This window comes from Danio rerio, chromosome 22, assembly GCF_052040795.2.
Source record: "Danio rerio strain M-AB ecotype USA chromosome 22, GRCz13ab, whole genome shotgun sequence".
Classification (NCBI taxonomy): domain Eukaryota; kingdom Metazoa; phylum Chordata; class Actinopteri; order Cypriniformes; family Danionidae; genus Danio; species Danio rerio.
Genome location: NC_141042.1, coordinates 26,125,668 through 26,149,826, shown reverse-complemented (window position 1 = coordinate 26,149,826; position 24,159 = coordinate 26,125,668). Strand labels below are relative to the sequence as shown.

Here is a 24,159-nt window from a genome sequence, read left to right as displayed (position 1 = left end):
ACATCTCTCTGGTGTATACTGATAAACAGTCCAAAATATGCTTATGTGATCTGTTGCTCTTTTTGATAAAACAGCAATTAAAGACAAATCCTTATACAGGTGTGGCGCACAGGTGTTGCTCATTACCACTTACACTAGCGGCCTATAAATATAAATCAGTAAAGAACGCATGAATGATTGAGAACGACAGCATGACCATGGTTTCGCTCAGTTCATTTCTTGTCTGTGAGTTTCTTGTTACTCAACTTGTGCTGTGAGACTTATGATTTGCTTTATACTTGTCTTGAGAAGTTTTTATTTGGTTAAAGTTTTGTGTCGCTGTTAATTCCATTAGCAGTGCACAGGTATCTTAATCACTTTGTTTTTTTGTTTTTTTCAGTGATTCTTCTGAGCTCCAGCTTGCTGCTATCAGCAAGTGGTGGTGGTCGTGGCAGTCATGGACATGGCAGTCACGATTCCTATGGTCATGGCGTTCATGGACATGGCAGTCACGATTCCTATGGTCATGGCGGTCATGGACATGGCAGTCACGATTCCTATGGTCATGGCGGTCATGGACATGGCAGTCACGATTCCTATGGTCATGGCGGTCATGGACATGGCAGTCACGATTCCTATGGTCATGGCGGTCACGGACATGGTAGTCACGATTCCTATGGTCATGGCGGTCACGGACATGGTAGTCACGATTCCTATGGTCATGGCGGTCACGGACATGGTAGTCACGATTCCTATGGTCATGGACATGGTAGTCACGATTCCTATGGTCATGGACATGGTAGTCACGGTTCTCATGGTCATGGAGGTCACGGACATGGTAGTCTCGGTCAGTTTTTACTCTTTGTAAACAAGTGGAATAACTGGTTGCTCCTAACTTTAAGCTTTGGTTTTTCTTCTCTTACAGGCCGTAGGGAATGATCTTCTGGGTTCAGACTTGTTTGCCAGCTTCTCCACATTGGAGATTACTTTCAATAAATGCTTTAGTGCAATTATGTCTTGGGTGTTTTTCCTTCTATTAGTCCTTTTTTGTGTGTGTCTTGAAACAAGTGACTATAGCTGAGCTAAATCAAGATTTGCATGTACAGACCAACTTGCTACAATAGACTATTGGGTGGGTTGCTGGGTCTTTATTATAAACAACCTGATTAAAGTTCTGTAAGCAAAACTTCAATGTGCTAAGTTGGAGAAATTCTACTTGAAAAGTATCCATGACCATGAAACTTAATGTTAAAACTCTTAATTATCACAAAACAAATACTTGTTTGATTTATTCAATGCAAGTAAGATTGCAATATCTGTAATGTGTTGAAAAACATCTGTAGGAAGTGTCTAGATAGCACACATGCGTCCCAGAGACATTAGAGACACTAAACATTGCATTTGATCAAATGTTTTTATTTGATAATGAGTGTCTTTTTGACCTCTACATGATAATTCTTGGACTCCTGAAATTACTGTGGCAAGCTCTGAATTAGGTAAGGAACTGTCAGTGTTGAGTGCACTGCGTTACGATGCATGGAGTTAAAGGCAATGTCACTAATAATGTATTTTGCTTTCATGATGTTTAAATTCATCTTTTATGACTGTTTTAATGTGTAAATTTTTTTTATGCACATTCGTTTTAGTTGAAATAATAGAAACTGTTGAGGTATACTAAAAGAATTAACAACTATTGAAAAAAATTATGAATTTAACTGATTTGCCTAAGAATTGGGTACACACATGCAAACACGCGAACGTATTTTGGAAATCTACAAATTCAAAATGTTTATTTATATTTATTTTTTTTAATTACATGATCTATCAATCAGAGGTGGGACCAAATCATTAGGCTCGTTAGAGATGGACAAAACCTGCGCAGAATCGATCACCGGTGATCACCGCAAGATGCATGCCGGTTAGAAATGTGTCCGCCTTGCCTTCGCCTCGCTCTAATGTCACGCTGACGTGCGCCAAAAAACTCTCGCGAGCCGAGTACCTCGGATTAAGCAGTCGGCAGCAGTTGCTCTCAAAAGACTGCGTTACCAAAAGCATGATGGGAAACGACTGGCTGACGACACAGCTGAATGCTTATTGGATGAGACTGATACATTACACTTTATTATCTTGTTTAACTAAGGTTTATACCTGGATTTGTTAAATACCTTTTTTGTATTTTCGTTGATAATTAAAAAAAAGTTATAAAGAGCATTACGGTTATTTATTTAGATTTACACGCAACAAAAACAAAACACATCTTTGTAAAACATAACGTGACCTATCCAATATAACTAAATGTTACTAACAAAGGATGTGTGTGTGCTGTATTTTATTTTTCTCTCAATTTTAAGTCCTGTTTGTTGTCATTTTCACTTTTTGTATGTTTGTGTGAATTTTGTATTGTAATTTTTATGCAGCATTATTCCATGAAAGTCAATCCAATACACACATATATTCAGACATACAAAGGTAATCAGACTGTTTAGTCATTATGCCTCATCTTTGTGTGGTTTCATATGAGAAGTGAAAAGGGTGTAGTAAACAAGACACATCCACAAATATGTATATGTATGTGAAGTCAAAAGTCATGTTTAATAGACCAAGAACATTTCCACAGTTTTTCCTACAGTCTAATAGTTTTTATTCTGGAGAAAGTCTTGGGCTATTTATTTTAGTCTGGCTGGAGTAAAAGCAGTTTATATAGACCTAATAAGCATGTCAATATAATTAACCCCATAAGAATTTATTTGTCAAACAAACATTTGTCATGACCCGTCACTCAAAAGCATCTTGCTATGGCTACTTCATTTATAATGTAGCCAAATTAGGTTTCTTGAAAGCTTTCTTGCTGTATAAGCTGTTTATTTTGTTATTCTTTTAACGTTTGTTGAATATACAGAATTATATGTTTAATACACCCTTTTAGTTAATGAGCTGTTCATCTTCTGTAATTCTGACCATCTTTTTGTAAAAACAGTGATATTTCTATTGCATCCACTCCCACATTAAAAATACTATAGTAATGTATACTGTAGTGCTTTTGAACCGTATTATAGAATAGCCTATTTAAATTTTATAGTTGCTCTGGTATCACAACAACTATAAACATACCCAATACTATAAAAACATGTTCAAAAATGCAATAATAATTACTATAAATCACCATAGTATTTTTTCATGAGGTCATTCGTCTGCGATAAAAAAACACGAACGAGATCTCCGCCACTGGTGACGTTTCCAGGTGGCTAAACAGCGAGATTCAGCAAGTGTCCGACTTCTGATGTAATTTTTTAGCCCTCCTCTTACTGCGCACGCCTGCTCTCGTTTACAATGCAGTCAAGGCGAGGCGCACCTCAAACGAGCCTATTGTTTGGCAAGTCGTAAGTCTCAATTCAGTGCCCTCAAGTCCCGAGTCAAGACAGGCAAGTCTTGACTTGGCAAAGGCAACAAGTCACAAGTCAAGTCCAAAGTCCTACAGTTTGATTTTCGAGTCTTTTTAACAGAAAAAGAAAATGTAAACATATTATGTATGGTTGTAAGATCTGTATTTATTAAACAAACTTTTTTTATGAAAGAACATTGCTCAGATATATAAAAATGCAAATGTAATTTTCTTGTCTCCAAAGCATATTGCACAAGGACGAGTTCCACCACAATAGAGTCCATTTTGCCTCACATCACACAGAAATTGCAGGTCTACTGCTGTCTAATTCATTAAGTTTAGTTGTGCTATTTTATGTCTTCGGTGATCAACTTGTGATTAACTAAAACTATATAAACAACCTCAATGAGGCAGCAGTAGACCAACAACTCCTGCATGTTGCAAAGTAAAATTAAGTGAACTTGGTATTTTGTCAATTGAATCTCGTGTGTGCTGAAGAGATTGAGATGCAAATCTGTCTAGCAGCAATGTAAAATTGTGGCACATATTCTCAATGAAGTAGGCTACTTCATACAAACAATAACATTGTTTTCTTCACATAACAATGAAGAACTTTGCTCTCTACCTTGTGTGATGCTCGTGCATCGATTTCCTCTGTGGACAAAACTGCTTGCGAGCTCTCAAATATACGATGCTTACGCGCAAATTTTCTCGCTCTCAAATACGCACTGCTCACACACACATTTTCCTGCGCGCTCTCAGAGATTATGCAGAATTTGTGTCTTGTGTTCCCTCTTCCTTTCGTGCTTTTTGATATGATTTATATTGAGGCACTATTTATTAACAATAACCAAAATACTAAAATAGACTAACATAAAAAAAAAATTATCTAAAAAAACATAACCTATTGGCTGTATGTTATATGTATAAGTTTCAAACACTTAAAGACAGAGAATTGAGGTCGTAAAGAATGCATTTTGTTTTACAAACATTTATTAAACATCTAAAAGGTGCACCATACTAATCAAATAAAAAACATTTAAACAAAAATATAAGTAACGCAAGCAGAAATGTAACTTTGATAAAAATAAGGAAAAACTTGATAGGGTATTATAGCCTACTGTACTATTCACTCTTCAAATAAATGTCACTATCAATCCCATTTTATCATGGCAACAAAAAAAAAAGTGAACTAGTATCTGTTGTTTTCCACATTGTTGATGAGACTTTGGAGGACATTTTCCATGTCATCCTCTTCATTTTGAGGCAAAGCTGTTCCACAGGGCCCCTGAACACATCTATTGGCATGGACAGTGTTTTGAACAGTAGCCTACTATAGTAAAGTACTTCAATTAATCTGTTATGGTAATACTATAGTTGCTATGGTAACACAAGTGTAATATAAATAAATTACCCAATGCTGTTTTATTTTACAATATAGGGTATATCATACTATAATTCACCACACTTTACTGTAGTAAAACTACACTCTGTATTTCATTTTATCAGTTCACTATTCTTAATACTACAGTATGCTAAAGCATTCATTAACAAGTTGTAAATAATACTAGCCTAAAACATAGACGGTATACCTAACTCTCAAAAACACTAGTATTTATTATAGAATTTACCATAACCTCATAGGTTAGGTAACGTGTATTGTTACTAAATAGTGTAGCAATATATAAACCATATAAACATTCTGGAATAATCAGTTTAACAGTAGGATCTCTGGAGAGCAAAAGCATGAAAGATATGAGGCGCCAGTGTGGACAAAAGTCAAGCGAACGCAGAGAGACTCCCACTTAGAAACTTGTAAACAATCATTTTAGACCATTTTGTCAAAGATATTGTAATGTTTAACAATTTATTAGAGCCACAAACTATCTAAAACTTGTTTTCACGTTTGAATAGCCAATAAATGTGCTAAATAGATTAAAATAGAAATACCCACAGTGAAACAGTTATATAAATTTAAATATAAGTTTAAATACATTCATAATAGTTTTAAATATATTTTAATATGTAAAGTAGAGAAGTTCACATTCAACAAACTGAATAAAGCAAGTCTTCTTTTTTTAGTTTATTTAAAAACAATTACAAATGGAGTAATTCAACTCACAATTAAATGATCTGATTGAGTGATGGAATAATAAAGGTAAAACTTTAATTGAATGATCAGTCAAGTGTTTCCAAATTAAATCTGTTAAAATAAGAGTCCTACAAAACAGGAACAAAGACACTCATGAAACCAAATGTGATAGTTAATTGTATTTTTTATTAGATGGTTGGTTTTAAGTACTTTTAAAATAGTATATAATCTTTAAATATAGAGGGGGAAATACAGAAAAACAAACAAACAAACAGAAATTCAACAGTATAGATTACATTACAATCTCGCTGAAAAATTGAATTAAAAACCATATAGAGGACTGAAATAGAGACAAAACATCAAGAATAATACAAAAATCTTTAAGGTTTTAAATACTAAATAAAATAAATAGTATCAATCCAAAATATGAAAAGGTGACACTTTACAATAAGGTTGTCTTGGTTAATTAAGTTTATGTATGTACTAATGTGAACAAACAATGCAGTGCAGTTCATTACAGTATTCATTCTTTTATGCTAAAATGGAAATAAAATTATTGGTTAATTCCTGTTAACTCACAGTGATTTAACATTAATGTTAACAGCATAACTTTAAATTGTAATAATGCAATAGTAAATGTTAAACATTAATTAATAAAGGTTTAGAAGTATAGTTCGTTATTAGTTATTGCAAAATGTCACCAAAAAAACAAAACAAAAAAAAAAAAACAAACACTTTTTTTCACAGTTTTAAGAGCTTTAAAAATAAACTAATATATATGTGCAGACTTGAGCACGGAACTCGCTCTAGAAGTCCCTACTAGACTTATCTCATGAGTTTTCCTAAATGAACCGGTGAATATAAACATTACCATAAACATCTTAATAAGGAAAAAATACGATAAAGGGTGTTTATTTGCTGTAATCTGCATTAAAAAGTTTTATTTATATTGTGCAACGTATATTTGTAAATTCTTTATGCATAGTGTATATTTTGAAAAAAGGAAAAAACAATAATAATAATTAATAATTAAACCATGGTACCACCAGACGCACTAGTAGATTTTACTCAACTAGAAAAGATAGAATAGGATGAAGACTAATTTGTTTTACTTTACATTTCTCGAATTTCAAGTATCTTTAGGGAAAAGGATTAGTGATGAAGTCAAACAGAAGAAATGATTGCACTGTTGTTAGCAATACAGTACAATGGGTAGAGGAGATAACACCATTAAAATCACTCATCTGTTCAGACTCAAGTTCTTCACTGGCAAGTTTACAATATAGTAAATCAGAAAGTAGACCAGACATTTTAACAGAAATAAATGAAAGCATTATATAGAATATAATGTGTAACAGTAATATCTGTATGGGTACCTGCACATACTGGTGTTCACGGAAATGAAATTGCAGATAAGGCAGCAAAACAAGCTGTTTAAAATAATGACATTAGTCTAAATATAAGTAAGAGTGAAATCAAGAGTATTATTAAGAGAAGAATGAAGGAAAGGTGGCAAAAACAATGGGATAATGAAAAAATGAGCCGGTGGTTTTACAAAATTCTAAAGAAAGTAGGAGAAATTAAAAGTGTAGGGAAAAACAGGAGAGATGAGATAATAATATCTAGGATGAGATTTGGACACAAAATTAAAAGTACACTTTAAAAAAAGGGTAAATATGGTAAAGGAAAATGTGAGTTTTGTGGACAAGAAGAGACAGTTGAACATGTTATATTACACTGCATGAAGTATAAAGATGAAAGGAGGGAACTTAAAGTAAAAAGTTCAGTTTAAATTAGATGACATTCTACAAAATAACTTAGGAAATAAATGTTTTACCTTTTTATTGCAATCTCAAAAATACTCATTTATGGGAGAGGTTTTACTAAAAGAAAGCGGTAGGTGAGGGTTAAGTCATAATGATCCACACTCCATACCAGTTGGTGGCGGAAATACACCATTTTGTTGTTTTTCACCGCCATTAAAGTTAAGAAGAAGAAGAAAAACAAACCCATATACAGGTGTGGTGCACAGGTGTCACTCATGACTGCAAGGCGGTAGGTTGATGACATCGACAGAGTAATGGCGGCGAATTCAAACAATCAAAATAATCCAAAGAATGGAAATCGAGAAAATAAAGTTGGGAATGGATCGGAGACTCTAAGAGTAGAGAATAGTGGTGAAGAGGAGGAAGAGAATGATATGGATATAGGATGGACACAAATAGAAGGACGATACGGGAAAAAAGCATCTAGGAAATGGAAAAAAGGTAAGGAGGACGCATCAGAAAGTAGTTCGCTAGCGAGTGAGGAGAAAGGGGTTGGAGAAAAAGCCAAATTAGGATTTAGGATAATATTAAGATTCAAGGAAGAAATGGGAGTTTCAGGAATAAATCCAATGATGTTGACACATGAATTAAAGAAACAAGTAGGTGAAATCGCATTAGCAAAGGTGCTTCAGGATGGTGCGTTAATGATTGTGTGCAAAAACGAAGAACAGAAAAATAAGGCAATGAAAGTAAAAACAGTGGGGAAGAAGGTTGTTACGAGTAGTAAGATCATAGGTCAGAATTCATGGATATTTGGCGTGATAAAAGGAGTTCCTATTGGGGTAACAATGGAGGAATTAAAAAAGAATCTTGATGGAGGTAAAGTCATAGACGCAGTTAGATTGAAGATGAATAGAGAAGGAAGAAGATTGGACAGTCTGTCGGTGCGCATTAAATTTGAAGGAAGAGAAATGCCAGATAAAGTCAGAATGGGATTCATCAGCTACCCAGTTATAGAATACAATGCACCTCCAATGAGATGTTACAACTGTCAGAGGTATGGGCACACAGCAGCTTTATGTAAATCAAAAATAAGATGTGTGCGATGTGGAGGGGAACACGAATTTGGAAAGTGTGAAGAAGGAGTGGAGGTGAAATGTTGCAACTGTGGAGGAGGACATAATGCTGCATATGGAGATTGTGAGGCAAGAAAAAGGGCAGTGGAAGTTCAGCAGGAAAAAGAAAAAAACAATCTAACTTACGCTGAAGCAGTAAAGATAGTGAGGGAAAAGAGGAAGTCAAATGAAACAGTAAGATTGGATTCAGGTAAGAAAAATGAAGGAGAAGAAAGAATTGGTGAAAGTAGGTCATCAGAGGATTTGGCGTTAGTAAGCAAGAAAAATTTTGTACTCTTCATGGTAGAAGTAATTAACTGCACTGCCCAAACAGAAAGAAGAACAGAAAAGATACAAATAATAATTAAAGCAGCAGAAAGGTATCTGGAAATAAAGGGTCTGAAGAGTGATGATATAAGAAGAAGCCTCAGTTCAGATTTTCAAGAGAGTCAGGAGATAGGAATAGGTTAGTAGGGTTATGTTGAGAATCCTACAATGGAATGCAAGAAGTCTATGTGCTAATGGACAAGAGTTTAAGGGATATTTAAGTAAAATGAAAGAAAAACCTAATGTAATATGTATTCAGGAAACTTGGTTGAACTCAAGGTTAGATTTTGTTTTAAAGGGATATGTAAGTGTAAGAAGGGACAGGGAAGAAGGTATAGGTGGAGGTTGTGTCACGTTTATAAAAGAAGGAATGCCTTATAGAACTTTGGAAAAAGGAGTAAACCTGGAATATATAGTGATAGAAATATGGTATGGAATAAAAGAGTATGTTATAATAAATTTTTATAACCCATGTAAAAAACTAACAATGGATAGTATGGAAGAAATTAAAGGTCTAAATGAAGAAAGGGTTATATGGTGTGGTGATTTTAATGCACATAATACACTATGGGGAGGAATAATAACAGATAGAAATGGTATGGTAATAGAGGAGATTATAGAAAAGAAAAATTTGGTATGCATGAATGATGGAGGATATACACGAATGGATGTAAATACAAGCAAAGAATCAGCACTTGACCTAACAATTGTGTCAAATTCACTGGGTGGAATTACAGTATGGGAGGTCATAAGGAAATGCTCAATTGGAAGTGACCATTTTCCTATTATTAGTTCAATTATAAATAGTGAGAATAAGAATGTTAATAAAGGTAATTCTGGAAAATGGAAGTATGAGAAAGCTGATTGGGAGAAATTCAAAGAAATAAGTGAAGAAGGGTTGAAAAAAATTAAGATGAATGAAGATATTGAAATTGAAAGGTTATATGCAGAGTTAAGTAATGTAATTCGGCATGCAGCAAATGAAAGTATTCCAAAGAGTTCAGGAAAAAGAGTAGGGAAAATGGTCCCATGGTGGAATGACCAGTGTACAATAGCAGTAAGAAAAAAAAGGAAGGCATTTAAAATTCTAAAGAGAACACATAACTTGCAAAACTTGATAGAATATAAGAAAGCTCAGGCAGAAACTAGGAAAATAATCAGAGAAAAGAAGAAAGAATATTGGAGATCGTTTTGTAATGAAATTGGGAAAAGTACTCCGGTTGAGGAAGTATGGAATATGAAAAGAAAAATGAGTGGTATTAGAAGAGAATATGAATACCCAGTATTAAATGTAGGAAGCAAGAATGCAGTAAATGATAAAGATAAAGCAGAAATGTTTAAAAATGAGTTCTTAAAAGTAAACAGCTCCAATAACTTGACAAATGAAAGTAAGAATATGAGAGAAAGAGTGTTATCCGGGAATTGTAATATAATGGAAAAAAGGACAGTTACCGAAGGTACGTTAGATGTCTTGTTCACCTTTTCAGAAATGAAAAGGGCATTAAAATACACCAAGACATCAACTCCAGGACAAGACGATATAAGCTATGTGATGTTAAAAAAGTTAAGTGAAGAGTCACTAAGGAAAATTCTGGAATTTTATAACAGGGTGTGGGAAGAAGGAAAATTGCCTCTAGAATGGAAGGAGTCATTAATTATACCCATAAAAAAATCAGGTAAAGACCCTAGTAATCCTTTAAGCTATAGACCAATAGCACTAACATCACACATGTGTAAATTAATGGAAAAAATGATCACTGACAGACTTGGAGACTAGCTTTAAAAACTATTTATGTAACAATGATCAGAGCAATTTTAGATTATGGTTGTGTGGCATACAATTCAGCAGCAAAGTCACAATTAGAAAAACTTGAAAGAATACAATCCCAAGCTCTTAGAATTTGTTGCGGAGCATATCCTTCCTCTCCAGTTCCAGCTTTGCAGGTGGAGATGGGGGAAATGCCAATTCAACTAAGAAGGAAACAACTGATATTGACATACTGGGCAAGAACAAAAGGCCAAGAGGTTAATCATCCTGTAAAAACACTAATGGAGGTATGTTGGGAATATGGGAAAAAGAAAATTAATAGCTTTAACTGGATTATTGAGGAATTAGTGCAGGAAATGAAATTAAATGAATATAATATTATACCATCAATAGTTCTACCAACAACACCTTTATGGATATTACCACAACCAAAAATAGACCTCAAATTATTGAAAGACAGACAGGAAAAAGGACAGGAGTTAACAGAGGGATATCTAACAAGAGAGTATATCGGGACAAAATATGATCAGTATACACACATTTTTACAGATGCATCAAAAGATCCGCAAAGTGGCCGGGTGGGGATCGCATATATTATTCCAAGTTTAGATGTGTTAGAAGGGAAAAGAATTTCTAATCATTTGTCAGTATTTACAGGAGAGCTGCTAGCAATTATGCTAGCAGTCAACAAAGTTTATGAAATGGATCTAAACAAGTCGATAATATGTTCTGATTTAGCTTCAGCGTTACTATGCCTGGATATTAAAAAATCGGAAACTAGACAGGACATTATAATAGAAATTCTTCAATTATTACAAAATTTAGAACAGAAAAACAAAATAGTTGAGTTTGTATGGGTACCAGCACATTCAGGAGTTGAGGGCAATGAAGCAGCAGACAGATTAGCAAAAACAGTAATGGCAAAAGAGAGGATAGACATGAAAATCAGGTATAGTAGGGCTGAACTTAAATCAGTAATTAAAAAGGGAATACACAAAAAGTGGCAAATAAGTTGGGACAATGAACAAAAAGGCAGACATTTATATGCAATACAACCAAAGGTAGGACAGATTTTGAAATCATGGGGGAGCAGGAAGGAGGATTGTATTCTTTCAAGAATAAGGATAGGACATACAGGGCTGAACGCTACATTACACATGATAGGAAAACATCCAACAGGGTTGTGTGATGGATGCGGAGAAAGAGAGACAGTAGAACATGTAATCATTAGTTGCAATAAATACACAGAGGAAAGAAATATGTTAATTAATGACCTACAGATAAATGATGAACAAATAACACTGAAAGAGTTTTTATATCAGGAAGGAAAGAAATGGTTGATTCAATTCTTAAAAAGAACTCAGTTAATACATAGGATATAGAATGTCTAAATATATTTATTTAATTAACTTAATTATTATTTTATTTAAAACAATATTAAGCTTTCTCCTCTCTTCTACTATGTTTTCTATGTCTCGGCTGTGAAGGACCTGAGCTGTAGATGGAGGAGCTGAACACGCAGCAACATCGAAGGCTCGGGTTTTGAAGAGTCAAGAGGTAAAAAAAATAAAATAAATAAATAAATAAATAAATAAAAATAAGAGAGTCTCTGATCCATAACCCACAGTAGGTGGCGGTAATGCTCTGATAAGAATGCGAACCGCCAATAAACACCAGGAAGAAGAAGAAGAAGGTGTCACTCATTACAACTCACACCAGCGGCCTATAAATATGAATCAGTAAAGTGTACATGCAGCACTGAGCATGACAATACAATCATGGGCCCATTCAGTTTATTTCTTACCTGTGAGCTTTGTTGTTGGTTTGGAAAAGTCAATGTGCAGTGAATTTTCTTTTTGGCTGCACTGTTGTGATTTGTTTCCTTTTGGGTTAAGTTTTGTTCTAATTACAATGTGACTTATAAGCACTGCAGAGTTGTCTTGATTCTTCTGTTTTTGGTTTTTAGTGGTTCTTCTGAATTCCAGCCTGCTGATATCAGCAAGTAGTGGTTGTGGTGGCCATGATCATGATGGACACGGTCATGGTCATTATGGACACGGTCATGGTTTCCACCATCGTAATGGTCACCATGATGATGATGGCTGCAGAAGGTCTATTGGTGAGTGTTTCACTAATTTGTTACCTTGTGCTAGGCTTAAACAGAGTGTGTGTGTCCAGTTTAAGTGATATCCACCGACTAAAGTGGCACTTATATCACAGACACTAAAACAATATGTAAAGACTGTCCTGCAGCTGTCCTGCCCTGGTAAGATACTAAAGTCTCAGTCTGTTAATCTGTAGTTGCATAATACTGCTTTTATTTAATTTATTTTTTTAATGTGTCATGCACTGTTAACCCTCCATGTAGGACGCAAGATCAAGATACTTGCTGGAAACTACGGACGTACAGATGCATACCTGCGTTAAGAACCGTCTACCCAGATTATGTGCCTGTTTTCGAAATTTGGGTTAGAAGCTTAAGTTTCGTGTTGCCCATGGAGGAAATGCGATATGGGATGACAAACAAACTAAACACATTTTTCAAAATCTGGAGCCCAATTATGTTCTATATCAGTAATGCTAACTTGTAACACTTTATAAGTGAGATTGGTCTGGAGTAAGTCGAATTGTGGAGCCTATGCATTTCTGTTAATTATTTTTGCTTCATATTTAATTCTATTTATTTCCTTAAGCTTTCTGGATGTTGTGTCTGACTATTTGTGTATTTTGAAATGGCCTTTGTAACCCCCACCTTTTATTTATTTTTTTATGTTTTTTGTTCTGTTTATGTTGTTGGTTATTTCTTGTGCTAAAAAAAATAAAAATTATTTTAAAAAAAAGAACCGTTTACCAAGTATTATTAATTGATCTTGTTGTTTTATACCAATTTGCTGTTCTAAATTCAACTTTTGAGCGTAAGATCCTTCAAACAACTACCACTTATCCATGAGTTCAAGTGCATTTAAAATGCAGATGAGGTGTTACCACTTCTCTTATTGTGTTTATCATCTGTATAACTTGACTCATAGCAAACACAAATGGTGGCCTGCTGCATTTTAAACCAAACTTGTGTAATTTTTTTTTTTCTCTCTGCTTAATCCCTTTTTATTATTCTGGGGTTGACATAGTGGAATAAACTGCCAATTTATCCAGCACATTTATTTTTAATATACAGCGGATGATCTTTCACCTTCAACCTATCTCTGGGAATCATTTACACACTGATACACTATGGACAATTTAGCTTGCCCAATTCACCTGCCCTCTGGGGGAAACTGGAGTACCTGGAGGAAACCCACGCGAACAGCAGGAGAATATCCAAATTCCACACAAAAACGCCAACTGACCCAGGCTTAAACCAGCGATTTTTTTTTTTTTTTTTTTTTTTTTTTTTCTTGCTGTGAGGCAACAGCACTACAGACAGCGCCACTGCATAACCATATATACACCAACACAGAAGCATTTTCAAACAAAAAATATAAACAGCCAGAAAAATAAAAATATAATACATACATTTAAGTTTAAATATTGATTTATCTGTGTGTGTGTCTCCTAGAGACGGGTTGTGGCTGGAAGGGCATATGCTGTGTAAAAAAATGTGTTCGATAAGTTGGTGGTTCCATCCGCTGTGGTGACTAAATAGACTAAGCCTAAAAGAAAATGAATGAATAATATTCATATGCGCACACACACACACTCTCTCTCACAGGCCAATTTATTATGTACGTCTTATTAGTACCGGGTTGGACCACCTTTTGCCTTCAGAATGGCCTTAATCATTCATGGCATAGATTTAACAAGGTACTGGAAATTTACATGATAGCATCATGCAGTTGCTGCAGGCTTCTTGATTGCCATGATACGAATGTCATGTTTAATCACATCCCAAAGGTGCTTTATTGGATTGAGATCTGGTGACTGTGGAGGCCATTTGAGTACAGTGAATTCATTGTAATGTTCAAGAAACCAGTCTGAGATGATTCACGCTTTCATATTATCCTGCTAGAAGTAGACATCAGAAGATGCAGGTCCGTAGCCAGGGGGGCGTCGGGTGGTTCAAAAGACTCACCCCTCACTGACAAAGATCCAGAAATTGTCCCATACATGAGCTCATTTGTCCTACTTTGACTGATATGCCATACTAAATTTTGAAAATAATCCAACAAAGAAGGCTTTAACACCAAGCGGAATCCTATGTTGGCTGTTGCGTTAGTGTGACTGAGGGAAGTTGAGTGTGCTGGCCAGTTGGCCATTCATATGAATGATATTTAAATGACAAAAGGCTAGTTTTTAATTTAAAACTTTAACAGATTCCTATTTTTTTCTAATGATATATGTAATTGATGTGTATATTATGTAAATATAATGTAAATGATAATTGAAGTAAATCTTTAGGAAATGTTTTTGGTACATCAAAAAATGTGGTTATGATGACCATCCAACAAGCTAATCCAGCAAAAAAAAAAATTGTGCTTAAAATGAAAATAAAATGCAACCTATTTAAACCTCTTAATTAAATAGAAAATGAGGCAAATAACTGCAAAAAGGTCCACTTTTTGAGAAAAAAGAACCACCCTTTTCATACGGCTAGCTACAGGCCTGAGATGGGTACACTGTGGTCATAAAGGGAGGAACATGGTCAGCAACATTACTCAGGTAGGCTGAGGCATTGACACAATGCTCAATGGGTACTAATTAGCCCAAAGAGTGCCAAGAAAATATCCCCCACACCATTGCACCACCAGCAGCAGCCTGAAACTTTGATACAAGGCAGAATTGATCCATGCTTTCATATTGTTGACACCAAATTCTGACCCTACTATCCAAATGTCACAGCAGAAATCGAGACTCATCGGACCAGGCAACGCTTTTCCATTTTTCAGTTGTCCAATGTTTCAGTTGGCAAGTTTGTGCAAATTGTAGCCTTAGTGTCCTGTTTTTACCTGATCTGAGTGGCACCTGGTGTGGTCTTCTGCTGCTGTAGCCCATCTGCCTCAAGGTTGAACGTGTTGTGCATTCAGAGACGCCATGTTCAAAGTCACTTAAATCATCTTTCTTCGCCATTCTGACGCTCGGTTTGAACTGCAGCAGATCGTCTTGACCGTGTGTACATGCTTAAATGCAACGAGTTGCTGCCATGTGATCCGCTGATCAGAAATTTGTATTAATGAGCAGTTAGAGGGGTGTACCTAATAAAGTGGCTGAATAAATATTTACGTATATACCATTTTTCTGCATAGAAATGGTCTGTAAAGAGCTACTGACATTTCTGTTATTTCAGCGCAGTGCTAAAATGGCACAATTTTCATAATTTACTGAAAATAAATCATTTTAAAAGATACCAGATCAATTAAACACACATTATTAATAGGCTACTTATTGCATAATTAAATTATAGAAAGGCCTCAGCCGGTAGACATTACTCACACATGAACTAACAAGACTAAAGCTACGGTCACACTAGAGTTTGTGTGTGCGAAATTCTGTCGTACGGCGCTGTGAAAAGGGGCGGGAATAAACAAAATTATTAGACATTAAAAAAGCGAGCGATTTCTCCATGTTTTAAATTTCTGTCCAGAGATGTCATGTTTTGATCCTTGGTTGGTCTCACGCAGTCTAGTGATGCGTTTTAGCAGGTCAGAGTTCACCAAGCTTGAACTTTGCACTGCAGCAACCTGCGAAACTTAACCCATGACCCTGCGTTTCTGGTCTGACACATTTGCGTGCGTATGAATGGAAGTCTATGGGAGGAAAAGCCCAGTGTGACTGCAGCTTAATGTTTTAGTTAAAGTTCTTGATTAACACATGCCTTAACTCATCATTAGTTCATAATAAATTAAAGTTTAGTTTACAAATCCGTACATTATTATTGATGTTCTGTCGTCCTCTGTGGGACTGCAGGTGTGGAGCACAGGTGTCGCTCATTACCACTCAGACCAGCGGCCTATAAATATGAATCAGTAAAGTCTATATGCAGTGCTGAGGACGACAGCAGAATCATGGGCTCTCTCAGTTTAGTTCTTACCTGTAAGTCTCTTTTAGGGTTTTAGAAAGCATATCATTGGTGAACATGTGATGAACTGTGGTGAAAAGATTAAATTGTGTGCATCTGATTAGCAATGCACAGGTGTCTTAATCAGTTCTTATCTGTATTTTCAGTAATGCTTATGAACTGCAGTCTGCTGATATCTGCAGATGATTGTGATGGACCAACTGGTACATTTGATGACTTCAGACCATTTATTTATTTATTTACTTATTTATTTATTGATTGCAACGTAGGAATGCTTGACACTTAATTGGTCTTTTGCTCCGTATTTGCTAAAATCTAAATGTGGATAGTAATATTGAGATGAGTGTTTACAAATAGTCTGATACCTTGTGAATCTATTGATATGAACGGGCAAAGTGCACTCATGCACTGTCAGGACCCTGAACAACTCTGTGCGTTAAAGAGTAGATGAGTGAATGTGTTTCTGTACCAAACTTATTCAGAGCCCTTATCTCAATCGCGGACCAGTTTAAGTGATGATTAATGCCCTAAAGCTGGTCTTTCTTTTCTCAGACGTCGTAACTGCATGCGAGGGGTTTCTCCTGTATCTGACCTGTCCAAGTAAGATGAAGCGTCAATCTACTAAAGCTCTTGACTACATAATACTGCTGTTTTATTCATGTTGCATAGTAAATCTAAAATCGTTCATCATGTCACACGCAGTCTCTTTATTAACTTCTGTACTCTTGTTCTACATATAGAACATCATAAGATCACGATAATTGATGCACTCTATGGGCGTAAAACTAAAGCAATCTGCTATGATCAACCTCAAGACCAGCTCCAGAACACCAACTGCTATTCTCCTCACGCACTGCACATTGTGTCAGAAAGGTATAGATTACAGCAATTTGCTTTATAATTCTAATACTTGGGCTTATTTTTATATTGATGGTTTTCAAATACTAGAGGAGATGCCAGTAGGTTGGGTTAAGGGTTGTGGTAAATGTTAATAAAACAATATTTCCTGTAAGGTGTTGGTTTAGGGTTGTGGTAAGTGTTATTGAAACTAAACAGGTTACTGTGAGATTGTGTTTAGGATTGGTGGGACATTAATAAAACACAATAGGTTGAATCCTATGTAATTTACTCAAATCAATGGAATCTACAGGAGGTTTGTATAGCCGAGTTGCACCACAAGCCACCCACTTGGGGTTGACCTGCCCATTTGGAGCTGGCTTCTATACCTCAGTTTATACCCTTCTTTGATAATGGGGAATTTTTTTATTTATTTATTTTTTTAATATAAATCAAATGTTGGTTTTAGACTCAAACTTAGTTGATGTGTGATCTGCATAATTAATATGGTTAATTTAAAATTTGTCATTTTCATGCTGTAGGTGTAATGGGCATGTGCACTGTGCCATACATGCCACCAACAGTGTATTCTCTAACCCGTGTGTGCACACATACAAATATCTGAGAGTCAAATACTGCTGCGAGCGTAAGTTATTGTGCAGGGAAATTAAGCTGCATCAGTGGCTTTTTCAGTTGAATTATTAACCTTAACACTAAATTTGTTTTTAATTGTTTCTCCTCTCTTGCAGATCATAGGAGCTGATCTTGTGTATTTAGATTCTCCATTTCTATGCTTCCACATGGGCTGCATAAATACAAAATACACTTTTAAGGTTTCTCTTCTAAAGACTAAGCATGGTTGTGTAACAAAAGTCATGTAGTGACATGGGATACAAGCAGATTTGCTGTTCTGATTTCTGCCTTACTGTGCAGGTTTCTTTTCATACAGTTAATATTCCTATTATGCTCAGGTGGAAGTTTCTCAATAAAAATGAATGATGTTTTTTTTTTTTCTTTTTTGTGGCATTTTAAACCTTGTGTTACTTCAAATAAAGCACATAAAGGCATAATTCATATGATACCATATGCCCAACATGGTTCAATTTGATAAAGGCAATAGTAGCACCTATACAGACCATTGCAGAAATGTGCATAACTATGCAGAACATGTAGAATTGTGTTGGAAAACATAAAAAAGAGAAGGTTATTACATGCCTTTGAATGTGCTCCACAGGGACTTTTAATTTTCCTTAAGTCCACCGAGCACTTCTATTTACACTTTCCTGATGCAAGCAATTAGCGAGGTCCACAGGGCCAAAGCAAAATATACTTTAGAATATTTTGAAACCAGGGGTCCATTCTTTGTACCTTGCTTAAATGATCTAAGATGATTTGACAGATCCTGGATCTTTTAATCTTGAGAACTGATTTCTGGCTAATTTGGTTCTTCAAACAAGTTTGCGAATCAGATTAAAATGTCTGGATAAATCTGAGATCACTGGGTATGTTGTGAATGACAGATCTATGGATTCTCGAAATTATAATCAGCAATGCAACGATTGGCTGACAGCACAGTAACGTAATGACATCATATAATTAATATTCAATTATTCATGTGAGCAACATTACATACAAATCATAGTAAATGGTTTATTAAATAAGATATGCAATAACTTTGTTGTCGGCTGCAGGTTTTACACTCTCATCAATCAAGAGTATTTAGCTATTTATTTATGAATTTTCTTTATTAAAGTAGCCTAGGCCTGACTGACTGTTTAAATGAATTTAGCATAAAATAAGCATTTTGATATTGGTAAAGGCATCTGCAACTTTTGCAAAGCATTAAATCACTGTCATATTAGCTTTCAAAATGTGGGCATGCATAAATTAGTATTCCTTAAAAAATCAGAATATTGGTGTAACAACGGGGAGTGACACATATAACTGAGGTAAGATCCACAATGCAAGTTTATTCGTCGTTAGGCAAGCAATGGTCAATACAGGTACAAACGGGTATGTGTAGGCAGTCCAGAATCGTAATCAGTAACAGGCGAGAGGTCAAAAGGCGGGCGGCAGACAAAGATGCTAACAAGGCTAAGGGCGGTACACAGGATAACAAGACTGGGAAACGCGTTTTAGTGCTACTGACAGTAAACAAGACTCGGCAAACTGAATGGGTGAGTGTGTGGCTTAAATAGTGTGTGCAATCAGTCTCTGACAATCCTCAGGTCGTGCGAGTAATCAGTCTAGATGAGGAAGCATGTGTGAGTGTGACCGGAGTGCATGTATGAATATGTAGTCCAGAAATGTAGTCTATGAGTTATTGTTAGTGCAATCCAGCGATCTTATGGAATACGATCGCTGGTAATTGTGACAATTGGCTATGTCCATTATCATATACAAATTGTACTAAAACTGGGGCCTGTTTCAGTAAGGAGGTTCAAACAACTTGGAGTTTAAACTTGAACTCTGAGTTGATTTACCGAGAGATTAAAAACTCTGAGTTTTCGGTTTCAGAACAGCTGATCTGAGTTGGTTCAATCAACTTTGAGTAGACCAACTCAGAGTTAAGTGCGCACACCATGACTATAAAAAGGCATTATCAATGGAGTGCAGACATTACGAGTGACTACGGCAACATCTTAAAAAAAAGAGATCAGCATTTCTTTTTCAAGCTGAACTTGATGTTCTCATGCAAAGTTATAGCAAATATGAGTGTATATATTTAAAAAGAAGCAACCATCAGTGAAACAGAGACAGTTAGCATGGGAAAACAGCTGCTCAAGTTAATGCGTAATTTTTAATTTTAAGTATTTAAACATTTTAAGTATAATAAAATAAGTAATGTAATGTGTGACGTTTATACTTTTTTCTAAACTTTTATACACTTTTATCAGTTTTAATAGATTTAACAGCGCACTTGTTCTGTGTCTGCCTTTTTATTGATCAAGTGATAGAGGTTGATATAACATTAAGAAGGTAAGCAGTAATAAAATAATTTTTAGACAGAATAATAATCCCATTAATCTAGTAACAGTGCATGTCAAAGGTTAAGCTAATTATTTTTGAAAAAAAAGGACAAGCCTCGTACGTGACTTTGTTCTGTACGTGTGTGACAAAAATGTAGGCAATAGCTGTGTTTTCATCAAAATATAGGCTATTACATAAATTTGTGCAAAACTGGAATAATGCCTAAAAATAAAGCAGCGTTTTTATCCAAAGAGTCGAAGAGAACACAATCGTCACTTCCTGATTAACTTGCGCCAAATATCAACAGTAAAAACAGAATTTACTGCGGCAGAAGAAGCTGCATCAATGATTTTTTATTTAATTAATGTACCTGAGCCTCAGAAGACAATTGACACCAGGGGCGGACTGGGATAAAAATTCAGCCCTGGCACTGTTGCCACACCAGCCCACATTACCCCACCGACAACACCCCACCCAAGGACACACACATTCACCATACTATACTATACTGTAACATTCTAGCCAGGTTTTGATTATGTCCGGGTAACCTTGGATTGGGTCGGCCCATCTTGAAACCAGGCGGCAGTTGCCGATTGGGCCAAATGCTTAACATTTATTATTATTATTTTTATTATCATCATCATAATATCACATCTAGCCAGGGATAAAAGCTGTCTGCACTTAAAAACAATACATATAAAAAAAAACTGACCGGCCCACATTTAAAAATTGGTCCGGCCCTTCTGGCATTTGCCAGAATTGCCAGATGGCCAGTCCGCCCCTGATTGACACAATGAACACGTGGGGGCGTTTGAAGCCAGACGCGAAGATCTTGACACGCTCCAGACGCTCGGAGGTAATTAATAATATACACTAATAATGAAACAGTAAAGGCATTTTAGATTGACTAAAACACCATTTAAGATGTTCTGCAGTGTGCTCAGTCTGCTGGTTTGTTTTTTCACACACATTTTTATCATCATCTCTAACAAACCATTTTTTAATGTACATACTGTAATTTAAGTGCACTTCGTAGTTTATATGCATCTTGTCAAATAAAAGTTTAACCCACTCAGTTATGCACTTGTTATATTATGCATATTTTCAAAAGTTATGTGAATCATGACGTTTCCATCAATCTTTTTTATGCACATCTCCTAAATGAGCTCTAAAATAGGTGTGTGGAAATGTAAGACTAATGCGAGAAATGCCGCTTCATCTTTAAAAAAGGGGAGGAGACCGACAGAAACTCAGAGTTTAGAGAATAAAACCTGCTCGGACCAGGTTAGATTCACAGAGTAAGTTACCACGGTAACTGACTCTGAGTTAAAGTTAACTCTCTTTTAGAAACAGGCTTGACTTACCATGCTTTCTCGAGTTTAACAAACCTGCCATTTTGAAATGGAAAACCCAGAGTTTCTCTCATTTCAGGGTTAAACTACTCTGAGTTTTCACTTAACCTGCTTTCTGAAACAGGCCCCTGGTGGCTTAAAATAGTAAGCTTTTGTATCTAAAAACTCCATATTAATTAATGTTCTCTTTGAACCCCTTGGGAAGAGAAACACCCCATGACAGTTTTTGTACTTTTATTTTGAAGTGTAAATTGCATAACAGTTTTAGTTTTTTTTTTTTTTACTTCTATTTGTAATGTATGTTCTTATTTTACTATTTTCCCTAGTGTTTGTAATCTATATGTTACTACTGTTTGAAAATATAAGCATTTGCTACATACTTTCAGTATTACCTTTGCTTGAAAACTCCCAATCAAATGCTGTCTACTGTATATGAAATAAGCCTGCTCCTGCAGGTTTCAGCTACCAGAACTGTTGGTATGACAACAACTCTCAGATGAGTTTTGAAGAAGAAATGATCCTGAACTGTGTCAAATCGTCAGTAATCAAATCCAGCTAATTGAGTAATCCACTTACGAAGAATGGACTCCAGTAATCCTGAAGCGGGACCCAAAAATATCCATCTGAAGCCCCTCCACAAGACTTGACACTTGTTAAACACTAACCCTAACCCTAACCCTAACCCTGGCTCACTACTCTCCTGCAGCTCTCGGCCCTGCCCACACTCATAAGTGCTACCTAGCTGACCAATCAAAGAGCTTGTGCTTAAACATGTTTGAACTTAAAAGATCTTAAATTCACTAAATTTATAATGAATTGACAGTTAACCAGAAGTACCCAGCATGCTTCTCAAAAATGGTTTAGGTCTGCACCCAGGGCACCACAAGGGGGGATAGAGTTAGGACGATTCTAAGGGCCCACACATTTTGGGGGCCTCCAGAGATGTTATTAGGGCCCACGACCAACCCAAGCGGAGCCCCTGGTCTGCACTATTTGCAACACTTTTCTGTAGCTGCATGTGTTGTGATGGTTTGCGTTAGTGTGTGTTGATAAAATGCATGTTGTTTTCTCAGTTTGTGAGTGTTTTTCTGTTTGCATGTGTTTTCTTGGCCACCATAGTTTGGTCTGAAAAACTTTGTTGACAGACTAGAGCTAATAAGTTATGCCCCGCAGAGGCCAAATCAACTTGTATATTTTGCCATGGGTGAAGGTTTGTTCCTTTCACCTTATATATAAAGTGAACCTTGAACTTGTTGTAGATGTTAATAATGCATTAGTAAATGTTCAATTATGATTAATAAATGCTGTACATGTGTTGTTCATGATTAGTTCATGTTAGGAAATGCATTAACTAATGAACCTTATTGTAAAGTGTTACCGGGTTATTTGTTTTATTAATATGCCAGAAAGATAAGATGTTGGTGCTTTTAAAACATGAACTGTTTTCTATGCCTTTTCATGTATTTATGCACAATATCTAAATAGTCGTCTTACTTCGTATTTGCTATTTTGCTAATAAAGCAAATAAATGCATAAACATTAATCATTCATTAATCTTCACAGCATGTCATTCTTAAACTAAATTAATAAACCATATGAGAGTTGTTATAGTCATTAAAACTAAAAAAAAAATATAATGACATAAAATTCAATTAAATTAACATACTGTATTTTTATTTTATAGTTTATTCTACTAATTACCAAGCACACATTTTCCACTTTTATTTAGCTATTTTGATATTTAGCTATTATATCTATCTATCTATCTATCTATCTATCTATCTATCTATCTATCTATCTATCTATCTATCTATCTATCTATCTATCCATCCATCCATCCATCCATCCATCCATCCATCCATCCATCCATCCATCCATCCATCCATCATCTATCTATCTATCTATCTATCTATCTATCTATCTATCTATCTATCTATCTATCTATCTATCTATCTATCTATCTATCTATCTATCTATCTATCTATCTATCCATCCATCCATCCATCCATCCATCCATCCATCTACTATCTATCTATCTATCTATCTATCTATCTATCTATCTATCTATCTATCTATCTATCTATCTATCTATCTATCCATCCATCCATCCATCATCTATCTATATATCTATCTATCTATCTATCTATCTATCTATCTATCTATCTATCTATCTATCTATCTATCTATCTATCTATCCATCCATCCATCCATCCATCCATCCATCCATCCATCCATCATCTATCTATCTATCTATCTATCTATCTATCTATCTATCTATCTATCTATCTATCTATCTATCTATCCATCCATCCATCCATCCATCTATCATCTATCATCTATCTATCTATCTATCTATCTATCTATCTATCTATCTATCTATCCATCCATCCATCCATCCATCCATCTATCTATCTATCTATCTATCTATCTATCTATCTATCTATCTATCTATCTATCTATCCATCCATCCATCCATCCATCTATCATCTATCATCTATCTATCTTTCTATCTATCTATCTATCTATCTATCTATCTATCTATCTATCTATCTATCTAT

The 24,159-nt window shown here is 35.4% G+C and overlaps 3 protein-coding genes across 3 annotated transcripts in view; all 3 read left to right on the top strand.

Moving 5' to 3' along the window:
- Window positions 1-24,159, top strand: part of fam20cl (family with sequence similarity 20 member C, like) — a 588,191-nt gene that overhangs the window by 530,274 nt on the left and 33,758 nt on the right. The gene's annotated exons all lie outside the window — the stretch shown is intronic.
- LOC795984 (uncharacterized) lies at window positions 179-983 on the top strand. Its single transcript, NM_001171031.1, is given in 3 exon segments — window positions 179-225; window positions 380-826; window positions 905-983. Coding segments are annotated over 3 exon segments (489 nt in total). The 5' UTR covers window positions 179-197; the 3' UTR covers window positions 919-983.
- Window positions 16,405-18,281, top strand: si:dkey-179j5.5. The gene is given in 6 exon segments (NM_001105148.1): window positions 16,405-16,456; window positions 16,589-16,645; window positions 16,995-17,042; window positions 17,183-17,315; window positions 17,822-17,925; window positions 18,029-18,281. Coding segments are annotated over 6 exon segments (384 nt in total). The 5' UTR covers window positions 16,405-16,428; the 3' UTR covers window positions 18,043-18,281.